Genomic DNA, 20,538 nt, shown 5'->3' on the forward strand with positions numbered 1-20,538 from the left:
GCACATTGTGTTACGGTGGTCCAGGCTCTCTGTAAGCCATTCACTAGGTCCCCCTGTGTAGTTCTGGGATTTTTGCTCACCGTTCTTGTTATCATTTTTACGCCACAGGGTGAGATCTTGCATGGAACCCCAGACCGAGGGAGACAGTCAGTGGTCTTAAATGTCTTCCATTTTCTAATAATTGCTCCCACAGTTGATTGATTTATACCAAATCTTTTACCTATTGCAGATTGAGTCTTCCCAGCCTGGTACAGGTCTACCATTTTGTCTTTGGTGTGCTTCGACAGCTCTTTAGTCTCGGCCGTAGTTGAGTGTAGAATATACTGACTGAGGTGGTGGACAGGTGTCTTTTATACCGATAATGAGTTAAACAGGTGCCATTACACAGGTAACAAGTCGAGCCTCGTTACAAGAAGTTAGAATAAATTTGACAGCCAAAAATCTCACTTTTGTGTAAATAACCAAATAATTACATTTCACTCTCATTTGAAAATCAATTGTTTGAAAATCTAACAATGTTTTTTTTTTTCAATATTCTGTTTTTCATGGTTGAGGTCTACACATGTTGACAACTACAGATAGGAGAACTTACTCGGATGGGGGTTGAATAAATACTTCGAAACAGACACAAGAACTTATTTAACCTCGGAATGGTTTTGTGGTTGAACGTTGAAAGAAATATAAAGGGACACGCCCTGAATTCTCACGAATAAATGGGTGGATTGAAATGTCTTCGAAAACATCTGCTTATTGGCCTTGCCACTGCTCTTCATCAGTAAAAAATTTTCTTAGAAAAGAAATACTCCAACAACTTCCCTTGATTCTTTACTACATTATTTCTGCGATGCATGGAACAAAGCCAAGAACAGCATCGCCAGATAAAAATCACAAATACATTTTACATTTCAATTAGCTCAAATGAATAAGCGGTTGTTTAGATGATCGTGACAAATTTAAAACAAATTTTCAAATTTGTAGTCCACCGGCTAAGCCAGTTTTTCAAAATCTCATCTCATCTCATCAGCCGTACCGCTTATCCTCATCAGGGTCGCGGGGGGGCTGGAGCCCATCCCAGCCATCTCCGGGCAGTGGGCAGGGGACACCCTGAACTGGTTGCCAGCCAATCGCAGGGCACACAGGGACAGACAACTCATTCGCTCATTCACACCTAGGGACAATTTGGACCGGCCAATTCACCTGAAATGCATGTTTTTGGAACGTGGGAGGAAACCGGAGTGCCCGGAGGAAACCCACGCAAGCACGGGGAGAACATACAAACTCCGCACAGGAAGTCTGGAGCTGGATTTGAACCCACGACAGGTTCCCATGACATGAACTGTGCCGCACAAGCGCTAACCACTGCGCCGCCGTGCTGCCCAGCTCCAGACTTCCTGTGTGGAGTTTGTATGTTCTCCCCGTGCTTGCGTGGGTTTCCTCCGGGCACTCCGGTTTCCTCCCACATTCCAAAAACATACATTTCAGGTGAATTGGCCGGTCCAAATTGTCCCTAGGTGTGAATGAGCGAGTGAGTTGTCTGTCCCCGTGTGCCCTGCGATTGGGTGGCAACCAGTTCAGGGTGTCCCCTGCCTACTGCCCGATGATGGCTGGGATGGGCTCCAGCACCCCCGCGACCCTACTGAGGATAAGCGGTACAGCTAATGAGATGAGGAGATGAGATGAGACTTTTACATTGAAAAAATATGGTTCCTCTGGAGTCCTCCACTATCCTTAACAGATTATGTTTTATAATTAATCAGTAGAGAGGGTGTTCATGTGGTCACAGGCGAGGACGGCTAAAATCGAGAAAGTCATGGAGGACTGAGGTGGGGGGTCATTGAGGATAAAGTCCCACGTGGACATCTGCCAAAACCAAGAGATCATCTGTCCACAGCACAAATAAATGGCAGAGGAGTTCACAATGATGTAACAGAGATACTAATGGGAGAGGCTTTAGGTTTTCATCTTTTATCCATTTAATGTGTATTGTGTTTTTGGCAGGATGTTGATCACGAGGCTGTCGGCTTTTGATGAGCAACAAACTACTTGCACTCAGCCATCACTTTCTGTACTCCATCTTGATGCTTGACGCAGAAAGAAAACTGCAAATTATAAAGTTAAATGAAAAGCTGCATTTAATAGGAGCACCGAGATTCTGGTTAACCCTGAAGAACCCGAGAACCCTTTTCTTCTTTGGAAAAATGTGAATTATCACTAGAAGTCCCAGGAATTTTCTTACCCTCCCAGAATGACCAGGGGACAGCAAAAGGGTGTGTTATTTCAAAATAACAACTCACCAGCCCATCTTGTCACCATTTTTCTGCAAATAGAGTAAGGTGGGGTTGTTCAAATGGAATTCCATGGGTGTGGTATTGATAGATGCATGAAGAGCTTGTGCACAGGACTGTTGTTAAATATTGTGTATTTTTTTCTATATAAATGACCTGAATCGCCGAAAGAAATGTGGGTATTTTATTTTTTATATTTTGTTTACATATTTATGTTTTTGTCAGGGACAGTGCAATAAACATAGAATGAAATATGATGTGTTGCATATATAGTATTAGCATTGAGCTAATTCGCAACCCTTGTCCATGGACGTGCATTAAAAGAACAAATGAATGAATGAATGAATGACAACTATGTTTTGAATATGAGAAATTAAAAACAGGACAAAAACAATGACTCAACAACAAAAATAATGTTAACATAACATGTTTGAAAAGGGGTGGTAAGACGCAGATGCTTATTTTCCCTACCCATTCATCCTTCTTATCAATTACATTTCACGAATAGCTCCTTTTTTGTATCTAAATAAAACAAAACCTCACAAATATACACAAGACATAGGTGGGATATCAATAATTGTAATAATGACAATAGTCACATGTTTTATACTCATGAAATGAAATGATGAAATGATCTGCATTTATATAGCGCTTTTCAAGTCAATGACTTCCCAAAGCGCTTTACAATGTGCTCCACAATTCCCAATAGTGGCCTTGTATTGCAGCCATGTAAGACGCTAACCTGCTTATTGAGAGTATTAGGGGTTCAGTATCTTACCCAAGGACACTTCGACATGTAACACGGACGAGCCGGGATTCGAACTGGGATCCCTTGATCCCAAGACGAGCGCTCTACCTCCTGAGCTACTGCCGCCCCCTCATCATCGTCGTTCCCATCTATTAACGTTATAATGCTACTAGTTACTAAATATCATTGAGACACCAACGATAATAACAACAAATGCAATAATAACAGTTATTATATAATGATAGTAACCAATAGAGGTCAGCAATTTCAAGTCTAGTTTGCGGCTGCTTTATCTTGGAGCAAGCCTGTGTCTTTGTGCATGAACAAACCGCTCCAACCTGAGATTTCCTTTTCGGTAAAAGTTTCCACTCTCAGTTTTAAACAAACACGTGTTGTTGTTGTGATATTCAGAGGACCAAATGTGTTTCACGTGTTGAATAGAGTGTGCAACCACATCCAACATTTTTTAACTTATTCACTACCAATGACGGCTATAATCTTCAAAGATCAATTTGTAATGAAGTTCCATTGATGGCCGTTTTTTAACAAAGCAAGAAGATTGGAAACCAAAAGCGAGGATTAAACCTCTGAGATGTTCTGAAAAGATTTGCTAAGCCAATTGCAAGCAAAAGCTACCATTACCCAACAGCTAGCTAACTTGTTTTTTTTTTTTGTTTCAAATTGTGAATCCAGTAGCACTGTCTCTTACTTAAAGCGCTAGAGGTAAAAAAAAAAAGTGCTGAACTACAACCCCCAAAAATTTTTTAAGTTAAGATAAATCACATTTTTTATCTTTTAAAGAGCCGTGAAATGCTTTTTTTCTCCTTTTCAATATTTTCAGAGGTTTAATCCTCACTTTCTGTTAGGGTCTAACATACATCTTATCACCATAGGGCCCCAACAGGGGTTGGAAATGGGCACAAGTGTGTCCAATTATCACACACCTGTGCCCAGTTAGACTGCACCCTTTAAAAGGACATTTTGATCATCAAACTTTTCTATTTTATTCAACCACCACCCCAGGTTTGTTGGTGTCTGGTTCCCTTTGATACTTAGCTCATTGCAGTTTCCATTTTCAGTTTTAGTCGTTGTTTCTTACTTGGAATTTGTCATTTGTTTTGTGACCCCTTGTGCAGGTGTTACTTTGGTCCAGATTTTGTTAAAAAGTACCATCATTGTTATGAGTAACCCTTGTTTCCAGTTTCTACCTCCCCTACATTGGTCTATGACCTTCAAAACGTAACAGTTTTTTTTCCAAGCGCCTACTTTGTCGAAAAACAGACAATTGACCTCTAAAGCTGTCTATGGTACTTCGTTTAAAATGGATCTTTCACGGCTCTAATCATCATTGGTAGTGAATGATGTAATGTCAAAAAGGTTGGCATGTATGGAGGATCAGCCAAACTGTCCTCACTCTTTTGGTTACAAACCCATTTTGGTACTCAAAAAGTAGCTTGTAAGAGAACACATACTTGGGTTAAGTGGCAAGGCTCCTTTCATACAAGAACAGCCTGCAGGTACTCTGACATGCATTTGTCTATGCACTGAAGAAAGACCCGAGGTGGGGTAAAAATAACAAAACAAAAAGGATGCACAGAAAAAAATGGAATCTTTTCTGCCCTGTGTAAACGGATATGAAAAGAAGCCTAATCCTAAAAGGCGGCGTTGTCGGTCCTCACAAGCGCATGCAAGACCCGAGGACGGGAGGGGAGAGGGATAATACATGCATGAACGTCCAGCTTGGGCTTAAAGGGACTCGAGGGCGAGTGGCGCCAAGGAGAGGGCTAGATTCATCCGGCCGGCCGACTCGCCCTCTGTCCAGCTAAAGAGCATCAAGCTAGGCAAGCTCACATCTGGCCTTGCAAGCCTGCGAGGCTGAATGCTTTTTGGTTTATTTTTTTAAGTACGGGATAATCAAGAAACACCCGAAGAGAAGAGAGGATGCTCAACAACGTGCCGACGGACAGCGAGGAAGGAGAAGGGAGCCCCAACAATCAGGGTGAGTGAGGCCGACAAGCCCCCAGGTCCGAGTCAGGGGGGGAAGGATGCTGTGGCCGGAGGAAGACGAAGGTGTGGACTGCAAGACGTTGAGAGGAGGACGTGTTTTCTCGACACCGTCAAGTTCTGTTTTTCGATTGCGCATTTTCTTTGTTTTGGCTTTCCTGGGTCTCTGTAATCCAGCAGGGGCTTAACTTTTCAGTGCATGTCAAAGAAATGTGATTCAGTACAAGATGTTGAATGTCATATAGGAATCCCACATTTTTGCATAGGAACCCCGATAGTAAAAAGTAGAAACCTTAATTTATATATTACATACTCTGTAACAGTAGTCCGCCACCTTTTCTGTACCACCGACCAGTTAAATGTCTGAATCTATTCTCGCCAACTTTAGTAATAATAACGATAACAATAATGCTTCTACCAATGATAATAAGCCTAATACCACTGTGTGATCACTAGACCACTGGGGATGTAGATGCCATAGTAAATGATTTAGATTTTATCTCATCATCACACTTTTTTTACTCACAGTACCACGTTCTACAACGTTGTCTTGGCTGAGCTCTTTCTGATAATTCTGTCTTACAAATTGTACAATGTGGTACTGTGAGTAAAAATACTATGATGATGAGATCAGATCTAATTCCTTTTTCTAGTGGTTGAGATTCGGTCTTCTCACCGCCACGATCCGGGTTGGCGATATTAGCCGACTGATCAATCATTGCTCAATTACAGTGACATAGTACCATAAAACCTTCCGTAAAATATGCACTTTAAGTTATTTTTGGGAGGAATGTCAGTACACACAAATAAATATGGTACAAGCAAAAACTAAGGCAATTTTCTTTCTTTCTATGCGGCCCAATACCAGTCTGCGGCCTGGTGGTTGCCGAACACTGCTATGTAATACATTAGAACCAAATAACAAATCCTATTTAGAGCTTCAGACATTTGTTTAACAAATAAAAGCAACTTTTAATAACTTTGTTACTGTTAAAATACTATGTTAAAATAATCTTTCTGCCGTATTGCTCCATTGATTCCAATAAAGTCAGGAAAAGATTTTAGGACACTATCAACTCTTTTACTTTAGATGATATTTTGTTGCTATCATGTGGCCATTATTTAAAAACAAAAATGTGTCATAAAATCCTTTTACCTTCCTCTAACACAGACCTGGGCAAATTACGGCCCGCGGGCCACATCCGGCCCTTTGTACGTCCCTGTCCGGCCCGCGTAGGACCAATTATACACCATAAAAAAAAAAATAAACTTTTATTTTGAAATTTTATTTTGACTACATATACACGTCATAGACGTAGCGCCTTCACGCGCGTATACACTTGAGTGAGTGAAGGTGATACTGTTCGCCAGGGTACCCTTCAAGATGTCGGCACACCCCAAGAAAAGAAAAGTTGATAACGAATGCCGTGTTTTCAACAAGACATGGACTGCCAAATATTTCTTTACAGAAATTAAAGGTAAAGCAGTGTGCTTAGTCTGTGGTACACAGGTTGCTGTGTTTAAAGAATATAATTTGAGTCGCCACTACACGACCAAGCATGAAGATGAATACAGAAACCTGTCTGGTGAAGAGCGTGCAAGAAAGTCTGATGCATTGCTAGCAAAACTACAAACCCAACAAGGTTTTTTCACTAAACTTCACACTTCCAGAGATGCAGCCGTCAGGACAAGTTATGTAATTTCTCATAAAATCGCCAGAAAAAGTAAGGCATTTTCCGACGGAGAGTTCATTAAGGAGTGTTTATTGGACTCTGCTGAGCTGATATGCCCAGAAAAAAAGGGCGCGTTTGAGAACGTTTCACTCTCCCGACGCACTGTAACGAGGCGGATTGAGGACATCGCGGGAAATTTAGAGCTTCAGTTGAAGAAAAGAGCGGCCGACTTTGACTTTTTTTCTCTGGCTTTGGATGAGAGCTGCGATATACGTGACACCGCCCAGCTGCTCATCTTCTTACGTGGGATAACCGCAGACTTTCAAATCACGGAGGAGTTGGCAGCCATGCAGTCAATAAAAGGGACAACCACAGGTAATGACTTGTTCAGAGAGGTAAATGCATGTATGGACATGTTAGGACTGAAATGGGACAAGCTTGCAGGTGTGACAACAGATGGTTGTCCAAATCTTGTCGGGAAAAATATTGGACTTTTAAAGAGAATGCAGGATAAAGTGACAGAAATGAACCCTGATCAGAAATTGACATTTTTGCATTGTATCATACATCAGGAAGTGTTGTGTAAGACAGTGTTAAAAATGAAACATGTTGTTGATTCTGTCACTAAAATAGTTAACTTCATCAGAGCGAGAGCTTTAAATCACAGACAGTTTGTTGCTTTGTTGGAGGAAAATGAGGCTGAACATGGTGACATAAGCTATTACTGCACTGTTAGGTGGCTCAGCCTTGGCAAAATTCTGAAAAGTGTCTGGGACCTGAGAGACCAGATTCAGGAGTTCTGTGTTCAGAAAGGTCATGACGTCTCAGAACTTTCAGATGAAGACTGGTTGGCAGACCTCGGATTCACTGTGGATGTGACTGCACTAATGAACGAACTTAATGTCAAACTGCAGAGCAAGGGCCTTTTTGTGCATGAGATGTACAGTGCAGTGAAGGCTTTTATGAGAAAACTGCAGCTTCTCTCAAGCCAAGTGAAGGACAACATTCTGACCTTCTTGCCAACACTTAAGGAAGCCAAAAGATCAGGCGATCACCTCCAAAAGTACTCAACCATGTTAGAAACATTGCATGCAGAGTTTTCAAGGCGATTTCAAGATTTCAAAACTCTTGAGAGTGAAATGCACATGGTCTCTTCTCCCTTCAAATGCAGTGTGGATGATGCGCCAAGTGAAGTTCAGATGGAACTCATAGATCTGCAGTCTGACACACTTCTGGCAGATCACTTCAAGTCAGTCTCACTGCTGGATTTTTACTCCTCCCTCAAAGAGGAGAACTTTCCACACCTGAGGAAGCATGCTCAGAGAATCCTAGTCCTCTTTGGATCTACCTATCGTTGTGAACAGACATTCTCAGTTATGAAGTTTAATAAATCCACACATAGATCCTCCATGACTGATGACCACCTCTCAGCTGTCCTTCGCATAGCCACTTCAGACATTCCGCCGGATTTCAATGCTCTTGTTCAAGCCCAGAACAGACTGGATTATTCTCACTGAAGAGGTGACATGAGGTGAAGAACATTAAAAGTTATTGTTTGTGGAAATTAACAAGTTAAAAATAAATTGCACTGGTTCAATGATTGTTTTTCTTATTTAACCAATACACGACAATTTCACATAGCCTAATATAAATATTTACAGAGTGCTATATTCTTCTGATTATCAGCATCAGCTATTCAAAATATTTAATTTGAGCATTTTACAATGAAAGAAAGTGTGTGGCCCTCTGACACAATTCAGGTTTCTCATGCGGCCCCTGATAAAAATTAATTGCCCACCCCTGCTCTAACATGTCAAGAAGTCTCACGTTCTCTGCCTTTTGTGCTTTTGTGGGTCAGGAGCCTTTTGTTAACATGATGGCTTTCAGAGAAACTCGAAATTGAAAAAGATTTTCACGTAGGTTCGTCCAGCTGTTACCCGTTTGTGACGAACTTAGACCGCAATGTTAATAACGCACAGCCAGGCACAGGTAGAAAAGGGGTGGGGCAACTGTTAAGCCAATCAGAATTCTGAATACAATAAAATAGCAGTATTTTTCAGAATGAAAATTAGCTTCTTCAAGGCCAAAATGGTGTAATCGTCTTCTTCTGCATGGAAAACATACATAGCTTTCTTCTTTTCAACTGTCACATTGTTGTACACCAACAAGTGTAGTTTGATCTTCTTCTTTCATGCCAAATAATATCTTTATCCCTTATTTGATGCACAAAAAAACTAGCGTCATCTTCGACACAGTAAACTATTCTTCCTCAACACCAAAATCTAGCGACCTCTTATTTTGTGCTGAAAACATGCTTTTGCTTTAATCCTTTATACCCCACCAAGCTTTTGTGCAGCAGATCGATTGCATTTGTAAATAGAATGTGAAAAAAAAACATTTTCCTGAACTAGCTACATCTTGTTCTGCATAGTGAACTAGCTTCTTTCACTCCCAAAACTAGATTATTCTTCTCTTGCACAAATAACAGGGAAGTATTTTTCCTTGCGGAAAAGTAGTTTCCTTTTCATCTGTTTCTGGACGGGAAACTAGCATCTAGTATGTTTAAAAACATCTTCTTCGTTCTGGTCCAAAACTACTATAATAGTTTTCTGACGAAAAACAAATGTGTCCGGTTCTCACGTCCTCAAAAATGGCTTGTTTCTCTCTGCATGAAACTGGCATCGTCTTCTTCTGCCCTCTGACCTAGCTTCTTGTTCCACTCCCAAAATAAGGTTTTTTAAGGTTATTCCTCTTTTACCACAAAAAAATAGTATTTTTCTTCATCCTTTTTTTCTGAATGGAAAGTTAGCATTGCCTTCTTCTACTCCAAAAAAACAGTTCATTTCTCCAGGCCCAATTGTTTTCTGAAAAAGAGAATAGTGTCATCTTCTCTCGTTCTTATAAAAAGCTTGTTTTCTTTGCGCAAAACAAGCTTCATCTACCTCTGCACTATACACTAGCTTCTTTTTCCACTCCAACAATTAGGTCATTCTTCCTTTGCACAATAGAAAGGTATCTTGCTTAGAAGTAGTTTCCTTTTCTGGACTAATGTAATCTTTATTTGAATGAAAAACTATCATTGTCTTCTATTCTGAAAAACAGTTTCTTCTCCTTAGTCTAAAACTAGCATAATGTTTTCTGAACAAAAACTTACCGTCATCCTTTCACATTCTGAAAAATAGCCAAAAACTGACATCCACTTCTCCTGCAGTATGAGCCGACTTCTTCTTCCACTACCAAAACTAGGTTATTCTTCTTTTGCCACAAAAATTGTAGTTTTCTTTGGTGCTCAGACATAGCTTCATTTTCAAAACTAGTGGCATCTTTTTCTGATTGGAAAACTAGCATTGCCTTTTTCTACTCCGAAAAACACTTTCTTTCTCTGGGCTCAAAACTAGCACAATCTTTTTCTAAAAAAAAATGAAAAACTGTGTCATCTTCTCACATTCTTAAAAATAGCTTGATTTTCTTTTTCCAAACTGGCATTGCTTCTTCTGCACTACGAATTAGCCTCTTCTACCACTCCCCAAACTAGGTTATTCTTCTTTTTCTTCTTTTGCCAGTTTTGTTAGTGATTCTTTGCTCAAAACTAAAATAGTCTTATTTTGCTCAGAAATCTAAATTTGATTTCTAGTACGATGTAGACTAGCTTATTGGTCCCCGCAAAAGAGTCTACGTTATAAATCATGAAAAAATATGGGCTCCAAGCATGTTAATCTATCGTAAATTAAGCAGTAAACTTTGAAATTATCGTATATGTTTTTTAGTTTATTGTTTGTCAATGCCACATCCATTGCGGGCTGGTCGTCCTGAAAGGTGGATTACTTCATGTGCGGTCCCGTCGCAAGGTTTCTTTGTTCTACTCATGCTGAGGTTTTTGAGTTTTTCCTTGCCCTCGTGTAGGTTTTAGATCAGGGGATGGTGTACTCATAGTCTGTAGTCAGTACAGCCCTTTGAGACTTTGTGATTAAGGGCTATACAAATAATCATGACTTGACTTGACTTTTGTTTGAAACCTTCAACTTTTTTGGTTACAAACCAATTTTGGTACACGCAAAGTAGCTTGTGTGTGAACACATTCTTGGGTGAACCTTGGAAGTGGTAAAAATGGACCAACTACCAACCTCTGTGTGGCATTGTCCCACATTTTTTATTAAAGTCAGGAATGCGAAGTTCTTAGGAGAAATACATCTTAACAGGTGGAATAGATTTCAAACGTTATGAAGGAGGAATTCTAGCTTAATACCGCTGTGGAGCCGGACTTTGATTATCCGAGTCCTTCCAAAGTAAAGAGAGCGATAAGATAACAAGTGTAAATCGATCCCACAAGGAAGCCGGTGATTAATTGCAATCAATAATCTCAACTACAAAGAGCTGGAGATGAAGTAAGCAGTTTCTCAGAGCTGAATCGATGAGCGTCCAACAATACGCTGCCAGACTTTTAACTTTTTGATCGTTTTTTTTACTTTTCACTGCTATGTTTTTTGTGTTCATGACAACAAATACTCACATTAGTATTGTTATATCTCCAATGGTTTTAGATTTTTAGCACTTAATCTTCACGTTTTTTCTCTGAAAGGCCCCTAAATTTCAGGAAAAGCTCACAGAACAACTGAATTTTAGATCCCTTTTGGAAGGTTGGGCAAAACTTATTGAAAATCAGGCCAGGGGCCCGGACCTTGAGATGGATATAATTTTTCACCCTTGTATTTATGAATAAACAAGCATAATCCCTCGCAGTTGATAGACTTGGCGTTGCCAGTGTTAGGGTTGCCAGGTTTGGCATTGCCGGGGCTTGGGGTTGCCAGGCATTCAACCTGAGCAAGGTGGTTGGGGCCGTGAAATGTTTAAAAGGTGCCACTAAGGAGTGCCATGAGCAGTATGACCGCATGCAGCTCCAGAGCCGCTTGTTCAAGAAAGCGGATGGGTGTCTTAACAGAAAACCTTTCTAAAAACACTCCCAGCTGTCTAAATTACTACTGCATAAATTTTCACCAAGATCATTTCCACTGTTTCGGAGCCTATATGCCACGTATGAACGCACACATTCACACACACACACACACACACACGAATACACGCATGCAAATCAGGATTTATAAAATATTAGTGATCATTGATTTATTTTCTGTCACGCCCCCATAAAAAGAAGAGATCCTCTTGCACCCCAGTCCCACCAAGATTGATCTTTTTTTTTTTAAGTGATCACATAATATTGTTGGGGATAAAACCACAATTTCTCGATATTGATGGAAAGACGTGACCTCTGTCCATGCCAAATCTATGCTTATCAGCACATTTTCTCTGATATTAAGTACCGTTCTGACCCACATAAAATGGAATGCACGGTTGTGACTGCAAACCGTTATCCCCAGTTGACTTCTGCTACAAGCAGGGGTGAGCAGAGCAAATGTTAAAAATGGGGGGGTGTACTTCACACATTAATATAAATATTTGTATAGCCTTTAATCACAAAAATGTCTCAAAGGAATTCACAGGATTACAATGACACCATCGCCTGATCTTACCCCCAACATCCGGGCAAGAAAACACTCAAAACCTCAGCATGAGGAAAAAAGAATCCTTGTGAAGGGGCCTCACAGTGGTAATCCCCCTTCTAGGATGACCAGGGTGGAATAGATTTACAATTGAGTTACAGTACACAAACATTGTAAACATCAATGAAAAAAAGAACAGTAGGGATTACAGTAGTGGGCATTGAGGAATCACAAAAAAGAACCTCATTGTAAAATAAAATATAAAATGGCATTTATGACAGCCTACATTGAATGTATTTAAAAATCCCAACCCCAAAAATTGTTTACAAGTTCCAAACAGGAAAGCTGCGGTGAACTAATCCACTCGCCAGATGTCACAAGCATGACGATGGAAGCCATTCCTTTGATTGCTCAAACAATAATGCAGGCTTCATATAATCATTTTTATGAATGAGGAAAAGGATCTCCAGTTGACATTCTCAGTAAGGATTGAGAATGTCAAATTATACTTGGGCTTTTTGTACTCATTCAAATTTAAATTTACTTGTAGGCATTTCTTTAGGGAGAAATTTGGCCGGAAGACATAATAAAGCAAATATTAAAGCAATACGTTTCTAGTACGAGAACTCGGGTGTATCTGTATTTATGTAGAAAAACACGGAGTCCTTCCATCCATTTTCTCCACTGCTTATCCTCAGTAGGGCTGCGGGGGTACTGGAGCCCATCCCGGCTATCTTAGTGGCAGAATGGGCAAGGGACATCCTGAGCTGGTTGCCAGTTGCAGGGCACACAGAAACAGACAACTCATTAACGTGACATGCACGTTTTAGGGATCTGGGAGAGAACATGGAAACTCCTAATGGGAAGGCTATGGTAACTGGAAATGCATCGTGGTGTTGAAAGCTAACAACCCAGTCCCTGTGTGGCCCGAAAAAGAGTCCCCAAATTATTATTGTGATTGGTGGATTTGAACCCATGACCTCAGACCTGTGCCGCGGTTGCGCTAACCACTTATCTGCCACACCACCCTCTTCTAGTGCCCATTTACCTGAAAATTAATGGAATGTTAAACTGCCATTAAATAAATGTTGTGGTCATTCCTGACGCGAGGCACCTGAGTCTGCTCCTTTGGTGCCAACTGCCTCGGATGCTGATTGGCTGCTTGTCTCTTTTTAAACCCCCGTCTTCCTGTCACCCGTTGTCAGTCCGTCTGCGAACCTCAGCTCACGCTAGACAAGCCCTTTCGACCCTGACTCTCTCCTGTCTTTATTCCTGTTTTTCTTCCCGGCTGCGACCCCTTTTCTGAACTTGAATATGTTTTTGCTCCCCCGTCCCGGCCATCGATCTGTTTTTCGCCGCTCTCAACACTGCCTTCGCTCGCCAAGGAAATACCACTTCCGCGTCTGAGTAACCTGCTCCCCACGATCAACGATCTACAGATCCTGTACACTACCCTTTCCCTTCTTCCTAATAAAACTAAAAGAAACTCAAGTGGGCCCTGTCTTAGTTCTGGTCCTGACAGTAGTATAAAGTCAAGTCATCTTTATTTGTATAGCCCTTAATCACAAATAGTCTCAAAGGGCTTCACAAGTTATTACATATAAGAAGTATAGGTTATTCATATGCTATAGAGTAGAAGTGAGTTTTAAGCTTAGACTTAAACATGTCCACTGAGGCAGCAGATCGGATCTCAGGGGGAAGAGCATTCCACAACACCGGTGCCCGGATGGAGAACGCTGTTGGGCCTTAAAGGTATTTTTACAAATACAAATACTTTTTTACAACACAAAATTGAATTTCACATATTAAGTGTATTGGTATCAATCACAATTTAAGATCTGGGGAGTCAGTATCTGTATTGGTTAAAAAAATGAGGTATCCTCGGTAATTTCAGATATTTAAAAAAAACTTCAAAAATGATATTGACAGGATGTATTAGTTCCCCACTAAAGCCGAAGTGTATGTATTTGAAGAAAACACATTGTGGAAACTTGAGGGATAACACTTGGCTAAATCCGTAAGCCAGTTCCATAACTTTTGCATAAGCAAAGACAAATTGCTGCTAATCTGTACATCTGTTGGTTTTGTTTGACTTTTTGCACTACTAGCAGTTCTTTGTAGCTAGCCACTCCTTGCACATCTGTTTCTCTGCACTATTGTACTTACAGCGTTATTGTTACAGTGTTATTGTTACTGTTTACCTGACTTGTTTACCTGACTGCCCATTTTGCACATCTGGTTAGCTGCTCCTCTGCACTATTTGCGCTCCTGTAAAATACTATACATAGCCATAATTATTTAGTATATTATTAGTACTCAATACTCCAACTCAATACAACATTTTATTTATATCTGTACATTCAAGGAAACTGTGCGGGTCAGATATATCGACTTTTCGTTCTGTTTACACGTGTACTAGAATGACAATAAAGTAGATCTGAATCTGAATCTGAATCTGAAAATTCTGGCGAGCGACATGACATATAACCAGTAAAAACAAAAGAACAAGCAAGCTGAAGACACCCAGAGCAGCTAAAAAGAGTCAACAGCTGGAGTTGGCAAGAGCAAGTCTAAGTGGCTAACTTTAACAGCAAGCAGGAGAAGCTACTAAAAAGTCCAGAAAAAAAATGCAAGAAAAAGCTTCATTTCCACAGAGCAGCTAAAAATAACAATAGCTTCAGCCAAGTGCTAACATGAGTAGCTAGAAAAGGAAACTGTGGAAAAACGTTAAAGATAACCTCAATCACGGCACTCAACGACCATCACATGCAAGGCTAAGCAATGGAAGATAAGTAACCTTTAAGTGCTAAAAGCACCAGTGCGACAAGCTACAATTGCAAAATTTTAATTCGGACTTCCGCAGTAGTAAGATGGCAGACAAACATGACAAACAAAAATCTTGTGTTTACAAGATAATACATGTGTTTTAGTCTATTTTTTTCATCAATAGTGTTTTATTTGAATGACTGAAGAAGTTTTACACCACTCAGGGTCACTTTATAATACACAAGATAATACTTAAACAAAATTTAATTATGAATATGGGAATACATGTAAAACAAATCCACATGTTATTGAAGAAAATCAACTCATAAAAATGATTTGCTTTAAACTTTAAATATCCAGATAATAAAAGAAAAAGAAGAACATGTGCGTACCAATCTGCGGAAGCAGAGAACTCTTCATATTTTTGAGTTATGCAATCTTGTGAGCTTGCAAACGAACACTGGTCAAGACACTCCATATCCATTTTGTCTCTGGCCCTCAAACCACTCGATGATTTCATTCTCCATTTCTGGTACTGTCCAGAACGCTTTTTTTCTCCAGTCATGGTGTATTGCCAGAAAATTGTTCTACAAACAAAAAGACCAAAATCAGGACACTTACAGTAAATTCTGCTTTCGTTGGATTTTGTTGTTCCCATATACGACACATCCTCCTTCCAATGTGCTGCCTACCATTCGCTACTGGTGGCACACAACCAATACGCACATTTAAACTGACCCCCTGATTTCAGTATTTTATTTTATAGTTGTGAATTTGGCTTGGATGCGAGAATATTTCAGTGGGGAAAATATATATACTGTACTATACTATATATATATATATATATATATATATATATATATATATATATATATATATTTAATACAAATCCAATATAATTGGCTGGCAACCAGTTCAGGGTGTCCCCTGCCCACTGCCCGATAATTGCTGGGATGGACTCCAGCACGCCCGCAACCCTACTGAGGATAAGCGATGTAGCTAATGAGATGAGATGATATATATATATATATATATATATATATATATATATATATATATATATATATATTATCAATATAATATTTATATATATTTATAATTGCTCCTACCGGATTGAGGGGATCTATGTGACAAGCTACAGTAAGTGAAACAGGAGTACTCAACAATCAGATGGCACCAGAATAAACGTTCTGCATTTATAATGTAGCAGTGTATAGTAGTAATCCACCAAGTAGTAACATCAGTAGAGTTACAAACTGTTATTAATAACGCGTTACAGTACTCGTTACAGAGAAAAGTAACCGAGTTTCAGGAATGCGTTCCTTTGTGACCTGTTTGTTCAAACACTGGTGGCAGTACATGCCAATATGGCTCCCTCAGAGCGTCACCTCAGGAATGCGAAGGGCAGCCAAGGTGATGTTTCATCAGAGAGTGCTGATAAATCCTGTCACTGAACATCCATAATCCGCACAATGTATTTTATTGCCTTTTCAATTTGCTCCACTTTAATGTCTAGTGGGCCATACAGCAACTTTAATATATTGTCAAAGTTGGATTACAGAAGGTCTTGACGAATTATTTTCATTCCACAGGGCATTGACTCATTTTCTGTATTGCGGGTTATGGCTTTGTCATGTGGAGGTTTTTTTTTCAGGCACAGCACAATAAAATCATCAACTACTAATTAATAAAAGGAAAAAACAAAGTATCTTTGCAAAAAAAAACAAAAAAAAAACGGATGTCATAACAGAATAGATAAACCAATTCCAAAAGGGAATAGGGTGAAGTTGAAGCTTTTAAGTGGTATCTGGATTAAATTTTTTGTCCATGCAGGGAAGATATTTGAAATCAAAACAAGAAAACAGAGTCTTACCCCACGAAAAGGAAAGTAGAAAACATAGAAATATTATTTCAACCTATAATTTTACTGCAAGAAACCCCTATAACATAAAATATGCTTTATATATATGAATCATTTTAACATATATATCCAAAATACATATAACATATAATATTTTAAAATAAATAAATTAGGGACATTTTCAGGGTCATCACCAGAATCAGGGGTCGGGAACCTTTTTGACCCAAAGACATACTAGTTTAAGGGAAAAAAATCAGGAAAACCACGGGAGGATGTGCCAGAATAGCATTTTATCACCAAACCATATGTACTCGTGAAAAAAGCCATTTGTGGATCGCGAACCAAAGGGGCCCGACCGCTAATCTGAATCATTCTATAAAGGAATAGCTTTTCCAGTGGAACATGGCGTTTTCAATGTTGTACCAGAATATTGGACCTTAAAGTTATGGATTCCCCTTAGTTGATGACTTTCTACTCTGTAGGGAAAAAAAACTGTTGAATATCTATTGAGAGATGATGCATGCTTGCTTTGTATACTAATAATTGTTATTTGATTTATATTACTAATATTGTGGTATAAATAGCATGTAGAATATATTTTGATTTCGATAATATATTGCACGCAGCACGCCGGGGCAGTGGGTAGCGCGTGTGCAGCACAGTTCTGAGGTCATGAGATCGAACCTTCCTGTGTGAGTTTGCATGTTCTCCCCGTGCTTGCGTGGGTTTCCTCTGGGCACTCTAGTTTCCTCCCACATTACAAATCATGCATGTCAGGTAATTTGGCTGTTTCAAATTGTCCCTAGGTGTGAATGAGCGAGCAAATTGTCAGTCCCTGTGTGCCCTGCGACTGGCTGGCAACCAGTTCAGGGTGTCCCCTGCCCACTGCCCGAAGATAGCTGGGATGGGCTCCAGCATCCCCGTGACCCTACTGAGGATAAGCAGTGCAGATAATGGATAATATATTGCACACGTCGTTTCTATACAAAAAAACAATAAAGGTCCTAACACAGACCCATGAGGGACTTCACAGCTAAGTCTTGAGTTGCTTTTGCCATTCTGTGGGTATTGAGATCTATTTCTGATGATATTTTCCTTGTTTGTTTGGAACTTTTAAAGTAGTACGTTGTGATTTGTTGTGTCAAAAGATTTCCTTAAATCAATGAAAACATTAATGAGACATAGCTTGTTTTCCATTTTACGTATTATATCTTCTACAAGATCAATAAATGACAGAGCCGTAGAATGTTTTTCTCCGAAACCATACTAAACATAATTTAATGTAATTTATACTTGTTAATTAAGCTTTTGAAATGTGTGAGAAATTGCTTCTCCAGAACTTGGGGGAAGTATTGTTAATGGCCAGTGTTATAAAGTACATAATATAGATATAGATATACTAAAATATACAAACGAGCAAAATGGATTATTTTTTAATCAGATTTTTTCATTTGCTTCTTGATTTTGCAGTGTTGTGTTTCCGTGTCAGTCACTGTTTTTGTTTTATGTTCTTTTTTTATTTATTTACATTATAGTCAGTGACAGAATTTAGTTTTACGTGTGTTTATTAATTTAATCACTGCTATTTCAAAAGACTTATGTCCATTTCTGGGCTTATTTATTTTGCTTTTTTTTTTCAAAGAAAATAATCAATTCATGTAAACCGTTATACATTGCATTGAAATATAAATAGTTGTTTTTAGAATTACAGCAACAGTTTATTTATTTGTTTGGTTGTCTTGGAGTGTTGCCAATTAGTTTTCTATTTATTGTTATATAAATCTCTAAATTTCTGTTGTCAAAAGTCAACACACACAGCCTCGAGCTACTGGGTTGCATTGTAACCAAACTGCTTACCAGACCAAAGCCCTCATTTCCTTCGTCTCGTTCATGCAAAGTGAGGTTAGGGTTGCGCTATGAGCCGGCGTGTGAAACGTAGTCGTCTTTCGTTTGTACATGACAGTTACATCGAGCATGACAGAGGGATTGGAAAATCAGTGTCGGTTACTCAGACGTAATTAAAAGAAATCTTCATTTGGAAGCATATTCAACGTAATTGATGTCATCGGAGCCGCCCATGGTTGCCTTTCACTCATATGCAGATGCTAAAGCGGGTCCTTCTTTGTGGCTTCCAGCAGCTGCCGCTGGATAATCCCCTTGAGCTCGGCGTCCTATTAAGCTTTTAAAAGCTGGAATAAACTGTCCATTTTGTAATAGCCCTGTGACATGGAGGGTAGAAATCTGCCTCGCATTTTAAGGGCTAGCCTGCAAATTCATCCGAACGTCCCGAAAGGTTTTTTTAGAAAAGTTCCTATCATGATCCGGATGGCAACGGGGCAAAACACTGGTTTTTAACTATTTGATCAAAGCCATCGATGTGAAGACTCCAAAATCAAAGCACATAAAGTGAAGCGACAATTAGCTGTTGGGCTGCAACACGATTTAAAAAAATGAAATGAATGAATAAAATCCCCACTATATTTTATTCTGATTAAAAATGTTTGGATTTAAATCTCCCATAATATAGTTTCCCACTGTATCGAACAAGTTCTTCTAATATTGTTTAAATCATGTTAATTTTCAACATGTTTTAAGTAACTTTCGTTTTAATTTAAAGGTGAGGTGCATCGTTAGCAGGCTTGGGGAGTAATGGAATACATGTTTGTCAGAACCCAAACAGACGGTGTACCCAAACGCGTAACGTTTTCACACCAAGCTTTCGTTTATGGACGCGGGGCACTCATGCGCGGGAACACAAACGCCAGCAATTCGGCGATCGCTGGGCAGAAGAAGTGGGGCAGAAAAGTGAGGCGCAGGAAAACAGGAAGCCAGGGGCAGACAAGCAGGATACCGGGCAGGAAAGAGGAGATTGATACCAGATACAGGATACACGAGCAGATACCAGACAGGATGGGACAGATACCGTATACAGGATGCACAAGCAAGATCCCGGACAGGACGGGACAAACGGGATCAATACCGGATACTGGATATGCGAGCAGGACTGATGGGATCGATAACGGATACAGGATGCACGAGCAAGATTCCAGACAGGATGGGATGGATGGAATCGATAACGGATACTGAATACACGAGCAGGACAGGGTCAAAATGCTTGCCTTGCAAGTGCAGAGGTTTGTTGACAGACAAGGAGTGACTGAGAGCACTGAGTTTAAATAGGAGGGGAGCCAATCAGGCAACCACCAGCAGCTGGCACCAAACGAGCACAGGTGAGGGCAATGGGCAATAGTGACAATGTTACGGTGTTCCGTAATCACAATACAAATAAATTGCAATTACAGATACATCAAAAAAAGATAAAATTAAATACAAATTACAGCTATATTTTGTAAAAACATAAAGAGAACAATGCAGGATTACATCTTATTTAAAGCATTTTTATATTGCACAATACAAGAGACCATTTGGAAATCCAGTGTGCGTTACTTTTTACTCTTTTTTTATTTTATCCTTATTTGCATTAGATATGTTTAGCTTCACCATAACCGTTCACTCCTCTCTCTCTTTCTTGGTGGTCTCATTCAGATTCCACACAGCAGCGGAGCTACCCATCATGCCTGAATAATAAATAAATATCACCAAAAACATCGCAAAACTAACAAAAAAGTGCCACGTAATAAAAGTGCAGCTAACAAGACAACATCAACAAACCAATACAAGCAAAAATAAACATTAAATGAAA

General features: G+C 39.6%; 1 protein-coding gene across 1 annotated transcript in view; it reads left to right on the top strand.

Moving 5' to 3' along the window:
* Positions 1-4,775: 4,775 nt before the first annotated feature.
* The window catches only part of slc12a5b (solute carrier family 12 member 5b), a 45,637-nt gene continuing 29,874 nt past the window's right edge, over positions 4,776-20,538 (top strand). Inside the window, exon 1 of the mRNA XM_088332495.1 lies at positions 4,776-5,032. Coding sequence (XP_088188621.1) covers positions 4,975-5,032 — 58 coding nt within the window. The 5' untranslated portion in view covers positions 4,776-4,974. The remainder of the gene's footprint in view (positions 5,033-20,538) is intronic.

The sequence above is a fragment of the Urocampus carinirostris genome, chromosome 3, assembly GCF_059441175.1.
Source record: "Urocampus carinirostris isolate Australia breed hairy pipefish chromosome 3, RoL_Ucar_1.0, whole genome shotgun sequence".
In the NCBI taxonomy this organism is placed as follows: Eukaryota; Metazoa; Chordata; class Actinopteri; order Syngnathiformes; family Syngnathidae; genus Urocampus; species Urocampus carinirostris.